This window comes from Trifolium pratense, linkage group LG1 (assembly GCF_020283565.1).
Source record: "Trifolium pratense cultivar HEN17-A07 linkage group LG1, ARS_RC_1.1, whole genome shotgun sequence".
Taxonomy (NCBI): Eukaryota; Viridiplantae; Streptophyta; class Magnoliopsida; order Fabales; family Fabaceae; genus Trifolium; species Trifolium pratense.
Window position 1 is genome coordinate 50,287,157 of NC_060059.1, and position 8,954 is coordinate 50,296,110.

An 8,954-nucleotide genomic window follows, 5' to 3' on the forward strand; every position below is an offset into this window, starting at 1 on the left:
CATAAAGAATTACTATATTGGCGGCTACTGAAACTTTAGGTTTACGATTCTTCTTTGTAGGTCAATGTCTGCCTACTACACCTGAGATATCATAAGACAGTTCAATTCTTCAAGAAAATCCCACCTTTTCAATAAATGACATTAAGATCGAGGTCTCTGAATTTCTCATATATGTTACACTTGAGATATCCTTGGCAGTAAGTCACAAGATAGTTCTGAAGCATGAAATGTCCTTCAAGTCAAAGCGTCTATTACAACATTTGCTTTGCCCGGATGATAATTCAAATCAAAGTCAAAATACTTCAAGTATTCCATCGATTTTGTCTGTCTCTTATTCAAATCCTTCTTATCAAACAAATACTTTAGGGGGTGTATTGGATGGAAATTTTGAAAGACTATTTTAACAACAAAAAAAGTCTTGAAGATTTTAAAAGACTTTGTTATTCGTATCTTTTAAGACTTTTAAAAGACTTTTTACGATCGGGGTTTTCCAATTTAAATTTTGATGAATTTTATTGCATTGATGATTTTCAAGATTTCAAAAGACTTTAAGAATTTTTAAAATTTATAGAGTTTTTTAAAATATTTTTTGTTACAGGTACAAAAAAGAATAAATAATAATAATAATAATAATAATAATAATATGGAAGAATAAACACAAAATTTGATTCATTGACAAGAATTGGTTGCTGGGAAAAAGAAGAAGAAGAGCATTACGTCATGAATGTACGCCAAATTTTTTTTTCCACTCAACCGCCACACTCTTACAACTCTAATTTTTCTTTTGTTTTTTTCTTGGTTCATCCATTAGAGAGATGTGATTTATGATCAATTGTGATTCGAAATCACCCCTCTTGATTGTTTTTTATTTCCTTTTCAATTCAATATGTGATTTACACATAATTTTAGGTTTCATTTGAGTTTTTTCCTTTGTGATTTCTTCATCTGGTGTTGTTTTATTCCCGTCTTAGTGCGGAGTTGTTTGTTATCTCGTCTTCATACGATGTTTGTCCCGTCTTTATACGGTGTTTGTTTTGTTTAAATTTGCAGATTTGTTTCAATCCAAATTCAGTGCAGATTCAATGATTTTAGAGGTGTCAACGTTGCAGATCCGAAGACATGACTATTCGGGACACTTGAATTTTATTATATCAATCGTAGGCTTTGTCATATTTGTAGACATTGAGCCATTTTATGCTATTAACTAGGATGTTGTGAGTTTGTTCGCATATTCATCCTTTTTAATTTTTAGCGAATTTGAATATGTAATAATTTCGATTGATGTACCCTGTTGATTTGAATGAATGAATATCGTTGTTTTTTTGTCAAAAGAAAATTGCCAAACTAAACACCGACAAGAAAATTATTAGTTGAAAAGTGACAAACTCAAACTCAAACCCAAAACAAAAGAAAAGAAACATACACCAACACAGTCACATTACAATATTACAAAATCGTAAGAAAAGAACATTGTTGACACATATGATATATAAAACAAATATGCGGACAATCACTGATAGAAAAGAAAGAATATGCCGACGATGGTGAAGGCAAAGAAAAATGTCTTTGAGAGTATCAGAAAGTTTCAAGGGTTTGAGTGAGATTGTTAGTATTTGTATTTTTAATTGAAAAGTCTCACAAAATCCACTCAACAAAAGAATCCATCAAAATTTATATATTTTTGAATACCAGGAGGCATTTTATAAGTTGCGAGAAATCTCAATTGAATACCAATCAATTTCGCTATCCTAAAATAAATCTGAATTGTCTTAATTGAATACCACAATAATTATTTATGTTTTATAAAAGTCTTGGATTCAATACCACAAGATTCTTTTTCCATAAAAAAGTCTATAAAAATCCCTTGAAATCACAATTCAATACACCCTCTTATGGTCGCTAAATAAGTTAAATTGTACACCATATAGATGATGTCTCTAAATCTTCAAAGAAAATATTAATGTGGATGACTTAAACTTAGGTTGTTCAACCCAGTCAACATATATAAAGGAGTTTGTTGCACCACAGTAAAAATATATAATAACAGTCGACTGGCCAATTAAACACATACCAACGATCATGTCGGTATTGATATGTGCCTTCTTCCCATCAAGTGACTAAACTCTTCCTTTGTTAGTGGTGGTGCTCACATTACCACCCTTGTTCTTCAATTGAGGACATTCCCACTTGAAATGTCTCGGTTGCTTGCAGTAGTAACCTGTTCCTTTTTCCATTGTTGTATTCTCCTTCATGATAATTTCCACAATTTGAACATACTATAGGAGAGTGAAGAGACTAAGTCTGATTTCCTTTATTTGGGGAGCCTTTTAGTTTTAGTTGTTGACTGAACTTTCCTGAATTCTTCCTACACCGTCATAATATTTTCTAGCCCAACCCAAAATTTTGTGGGTTAGATTAGGTGCGGCTCAATGTATAAGGCTATAAGCCGTCCTGCTAGGCTATGCTCGGCCTCGCCCGGATAAGCACTAGGTGAGTATGATGTGGAGCCAACTAGTGGCTGACTATGCGAGTCATACTCAAGAGGAGAAAAAGATGGAACCGCCCTTGAGAGAAGGGATGAGATTAATTAGGAAAACATGGGGAATGTGGACTCACCAACTACTCCACCTTACTATCTATATATAGGAGGAGAACAATAGTTAAGGGATTACATTCTTCTTTCATCAGATTACCGAGAAAACCTAATATCAGTGTCTAGCACCCTACTAGCCCGATACTTATAGAATACACTCATGTTGTCGGTTTACAAGAGAATTATTTGGCTCTGATTTTCTAATCGTTTAGGGATATGTAAAATCAAGGATTCTCTCTGTCGAGCTACAATAAAAAACCACTAGTTAGGTCACATAAATAACCTTCCCAAGAACACTTCCTTCTGTTTTAGGTAAGATTTTTTTTCCTTGTTTACTTTCTTCGAAATAACCGTTGTGCCAAATCAGCAAAGTCACTGATAGTTTGTAGAGACACTACATGAGCAATATCTCCTCTGAGGTTCAAACTTGTACTATTTCATCTTCCATAAAAAAGAAAAGTATTATTTTCCATAATATATTTTTAAAGTATAAAATAATGTCCATTGTAGTAAATAATCACGAGATAATTTTAGTTGTCCTCCGGTTTAATTAAGATTAGGATTTATATAGTCTTGTATTGTTTATGGAGAGTGGATTTTTTCCATTTAAATTATCTTAATTTTTCTCGATTGTTACACATCCACCATCAAATATGAGAAGAAAAAAAGAAATAAAATTATAATAAATAAGAAGATTAAATGAAATGGTAGATATGTAACAAATTTGAGGAAATTTCAATGGAGAAAATCCCTTCACAAATCATGCAATTGATTTTTTAATTTTTTGTAAAATAATCATGCAATTGATAATATTGATGAGATGCTTTTTTTTATTATTATATAGATTGATGAGATACTTTATTTTCTATAAAAAAAAGTTGCTCTATAAAATTTCTAAGAACATAATATAATCATATATAGAATGTATGAAACGGACCCGTAGTCTTCTATTTGATGAATTAGGAGACAAAACATTGATGAACATTAGTGAAAAAAAAAACACATTGATGAACATATATTCACTAAAATCATCAAACGAGAAATCAAACATGAATAAACATCTATCATTAGTTTGTTAAGTGATGATTGACACTGAATTTGATAGGGAAGATCACAATTCAATCTCCCGCAACTGCGATTGAAATGAAACTTTAACCATTAATTTTAAAACTAACCCCAAACCAGATTAGACAATTCGGGATAAAAAAAAACATGAATAATATTCGCTCATAAAAAAACACATTGATGATGATGAACATATGTTTACTAAAATCACCAAACAAGAAATCAAACATGAATAAACACTAATTATTGGTTTGTTCAGTGGTAATTGATGCTGAATTTGATGAGAAAGACCACAATTCAATTTCCCGCAACTACGTTCAGAAGTAGGATTAAATCACTTAATTTTAAAACTAACTCCGAACTAGATTAAATAATTTGAGGATGAAAAAAACATGAATAATATTCGCTCATAAAAAAAAATCATTCTAGAAATTAAATTTGATAAGATAAGAAGACTTGAAGTGACTAAAGATAGTATATGGACGGTACGGTAGAACCAAAGTTTTAGGTGCCGACCCCAGCCCACAGATACAAAAAATGAATAAACATCACAAAACATAGTGCGGTTGCTTTCAATTCTTAAAACCCCAACTTGCAACCTTAGTCATAGCACCCAGATATTATCTGCCAATTTTTTTAGGTAAGGACCATTGCTGAGTCACCATTATCATGGTTTATTTTATCTTATTATTAAGATTCGTTTGATCAATTACTACAATATAGTGCATCCAGCAAAGCATGTGAATCTTCTACTTTCTCTTCATTTCATTTTTTGACAACATAACAAACCCACCAAAATATATTTAAATATATGATGGATTAGGGGTGTACATGGGTTGGGCAAATCCGGTCGACCCGGTCAAATCCACCCAACCCAACCCAAAAAAGTGGGTTGGGTCGGGCAAGTGGGTGGATATGGATTTCAAAAATGAAAAACCCATTAAAAAAATTGGGTTTCGGGTAAAACCGGACCCAACCCAAAAAACCCACTAACCCACTAGTGCTATGTTTCTTGAAATTTTTTTATGAAAATACTAAAGATTTTTTCATTTGATTATTAAATATTTTTTATATTGAAAATGAGTTATACTATTTTTTACGAAAATAAAAATGATTGAATAATTTTTATAAACAAATATGATAACTTTTCGCATTATTTTTTAAAAATTTAAAAAATTTGAATAATTTTCATAAACAAATATAGTGATTCATGGTTTAGTCATTTGATATTAAAAAAAGCAAAAAAATCATTTGGATAACACGCTATCCAGCCCGTAAATTAGTAGATTTACACACAAAAATGAGTGATTATTTTTTATAGTGAAAAAAAGTTACCCTATTTTTCAAGAAGATACATTGATTGAGTTATTTTTTATGAGAAAATATGATGATTCAATATTTAGATATTTAATAAAAAAAATAGAAAAATAATTTGGGTAACCCACAACCCAACCCAATCCAACCCGGAAATTAGTGGATTTACCCAACCCGGCCCAATGTTATAACGGGTTGTTATTTTACTAAACCCAACCCGGAGTACCATATGTGGTTTGGGTTTTGGTTTTGGCCAAACCCAACTCAATCCGGCCCACGTACACCCCTATGATGGATATATGGCTAATGCTACTGCACAAGTGGTCCACTGTGAGCAAGTGATCTACCGAATATGAATTTTACGGAATTCACTGTTAGATTGAAAGTTTATATCGTATAGATCATCCATAAATTTTTTAAAATTTTTTGAAAATCATTTTGATATGTTATTGAGACTCATCAAGATTTACGTTATTTAATAAAAAGTTAATCTTGATGTGTCTCAATAACATATCAAATGATTTTCAATTTTTCTAAATTTTTCTATAGATGATCTATATCATATAAACTTTCAATCCAACGGTAAATTTTGTAAAATTCGTATTCGTTATAATGTTATTCATGACTGATCTACCATAGACCACTTGATGACGTGGTCCATATTAAAATTTACATGTATTTTAGGCTATATGCACTACTTTGATTTTTCTTTTTCTTCTTTTCTTTATAGTATCACTTGTTGTTAAGTGTCGCAACGATGTTCTGTGCATTTTAGGTGAAAATTATAGTGTGATATTTTATTCGGGATATATGTTGGCTAATCTATTAATTGGGTTAGTTAGAAGAAATATTTTATCATGGGTAGCTTAAAAACATTCAAAAATAACTTTTTGTCTCGTGGTCAATTGAAAGTCAATTTTCATATCCTTAACAATTAAAAGTAAATGTGGTTGTGTAACAAAAAAAAAAAAGTAAATGTGGTTGAAAATTGAAAGATTGTCTTATAAAATGGAAATAATTTTTTTTAAGAGAGTCTTATATTTAAGAATGACAGTAGTATATTTTCTTCAATTATAATAAAAACATATAATTATTAATTTTATAGCAATTTAGTTTTACATCTAAATTATTAAAATTTAAATCCAATAAAAGTTCAATTGATTGATGCAAAGACATATATTTAAGTGTATTATTTTGTTTTATATATTTATTTTTTGTTCTGGGCCGAGCACAGATGCTCGTGCAGAAGAGGATGTCGAACAATAACGTTCCGAACTAGCCCATCATGAAGAGCTCGCGAGTCTTGCTCGGCTCTCCAACGGTCTGATACTCTCACGTATCGTAACGGTCGTAAACCGGAAATGATGAGCATTTACTGCACATCAAGGCCTCTAAGCCGTTTTCCGGCAGCCACTTGATGGCCATTAATGCGCCATCAAGGGCCTTGGCCCTGCGCTGGGGGCTATATATATGTGACTCCACTCCATTCACAAGGTACACATATTCTAGCTAAGAAAACCTTCACTCCACACTTAAACTGACTTGAGCGTCGGAGTACCTGCAGGTACACAACCCCCCTCCGCTTCAACAGGGGCCTTGCAAACAACAAACGCCGCCGCGATTGCATATTTCTGGTCAGCATGATCATTTTTCTACAATAAATATGTAAATTTTTTATTTTTATTTATTTATTTGTTTATAAATTATTAAAAAAAATTATTGACAAAATAATACTCCCTCCGTCCCATTTTATAAGAACTATTTTGACTAAATGACACTATTCATTTATCTTGCTTTGACCATATTTTTTTAACAATATATAAATATAAATATAAATATTAGCATATAAAATCTTGTTTGATTTGTTTTGATGTGTATTTTCAAAATATCAAGTTTTTCAAAATGTCAACTTTACCTTGAACCTCCTAAAAAACAAATAATTTGAACAAAAGTTTTCTACATAAAGCGACAAGTAAAAAACATATTTATAATAATTTTTTTATAGAACTTTTATGGAAATGAAAATCAATGTATTGAAAATTATAAGGTAGTATTTAATTTTTTAAATAAAAAATTTATTTAAATAAAATATTTAAATAGTGCACCGAAATCACTAATTAACAAGCCTTATAAAAATAAATTGTCTTGTGAATTTATTTAGGTGAAAAAAAAGTCCAATCCTCCTTGTATAGAAGTGATTGGCAAATTGTCTTTGAGTTCAACTCTAGGTACAAAATAACTATTATTTATTTTTTTATCAAATATTCTAATATTTCGTCTTTGAAATATAAATAAATATATTCGAGTATAAATTTCATTTATATATTTTATATGGAATATGCTATGCTTGCTTAGTGTTCACCTGAAAAATTACTATTATTTTTTGACTAAGTAGTCTGATGTCTAGAAATTTCATACTTAAAATGAGTAAGTGGAATGACCGAAGTTCGAATCGAGACTTCCTACCTACAGTATATATAATATAATGTTTTTATCGACTGAATTAAATTCACATGATAAAATTATTATTATTATTATTATTAGACCAAATTATTATCATTACTTCGTATAAAATACTATCATGGATAAAAAATGATTGATATTATTTGTCGAGTTTCGCCGCTTCTTCCTGTTATCCATCATCACATCACATCATACCTGACGATAATATAATCCTTCCCCGCTAAGATTCCTTTTTCCTTCATTTTCCTTCCCTTACCATTCTTTCTTCTTATTATCTCCACCTCCCTCTTTTCATTCTCACCCTCCACCTCCTCTTCTCATCACACACCAACCAAGGTACAGTACTACTCTTAATTTCATCTCCTTCATTTATTCACATATTCTAATTTTTGCTCTGTTTCTCAATTATTTAATATTATTTTCCATTTTACAATTTTTGTTACATCAACAACTAATTTTGCCTATTTAAGACCATAATTTAGTTTTGTCAATTTAATCCACCTCAAAATCTTAGAAAACCCAAAAAAGAAAAAAACGACACGATTTTCGCTATATGTAAATTTTTCCTACTTATAGAAAATTTCTGACTCAACTTTTCCAATTCCCTCTGAATTTTCTCGGAATCCAAACTAACTCACAATCTTATTTCCTCTCTCTCCTTTTTCCTTTAAATTCTTATAGGTACAAAGAATTCTCTGATTCCACGCGAATTTTCATTTCCTCAAAGAACAAAAAAGAGAAAGAAATTTCTCTCAGATCCATGGCGGAAGAACAACCATGTCAAGCACCTGAAGGTCACCGTCTCTGCACAAACAACTGTGGTTTCCTCGGTAGTCCGGCAACGATGAATCTCTGTTCAAAATGCTACGGTGATATTCGTATAAAGGAACAACAAGATGCTTCAACAAAATCCACAATTGAAAACGCTCTTTCGTCGTCCTCTTCTTCCGCCGTCGCATCGACCGCGTCTCCGTCGCTTTCTACATCCGAACCGATCGTTGTTTCCGTCGAATCAATTAATCCGACGCCAGCTTTGACAGAGATCGCAACGAGTTCTATAACCGTCGGTTCGGCTGGTTCGGTTCAACCGAACCGGTGTGTGACGTGTAGAAAGCGCGTGGGGTTGACCGGGTTTAGGTGTAGATGCGGGTCTACGTTTTGTGGGTCCCACAGGTATCCAGAGAGACACGGCTGTAGCTTTGATTTTAAGACGGTGGGGAGAGAAGAAATAGCTCGAGCGAATCCTTTGATTAGAGCGGAGAAGCTTCAGAGGATTTGAATTGATCATAGCCGTTCGATGAGATGGGGGTGTTGTGGACCGTTTGTTGTATTAGTTGATCGCGGCCGTCCACGTGGATTGTATTTGAGAAAGAGATATCATATGTATGATTGATTATGAATTATGATGATGATTACTATTATGTAATGTAAATTAAATGTATGATTTTTCTTCTAATTATTTTAAGATTAAGATGGCAACTGGTTTGTTTTCTTGTTTTGATTTGCGTTTGTAAGAGGG

General features: G+C 31.8%; 1 protein-coding gene across 1 annotated transcript; it reads left to right on the forward strand.

Moving 5' to 3' along the window:
- The first annotated feature begins 7,615 nt into the window (after window positions 1-7,615).
- On the forward strand, window positions 7,616-8,914 carry LOC123903220 (zinc finger A20 and AN1 domain-containing stress-associated protein 4-like). The gene is made up of 2 exons (XM_045953154.1): window positions 7,616-7,771; window positions 8,117-8,914. The coding sequence occupies exon 2, from the start codon at window positions 8,196-8,198 to the stop codon at window positions 8,712-8,714; it is 519 nt and encodes a 172-aa protein (XP_045809110.1). The 5' UTR covers window positions 7,616-7,771; window positions 8,117-8,195; the 3' UTR covers window positions 8,715-8,914.
- Window positions 8,915-8,954: the final 40 nt, after the last annotated feature.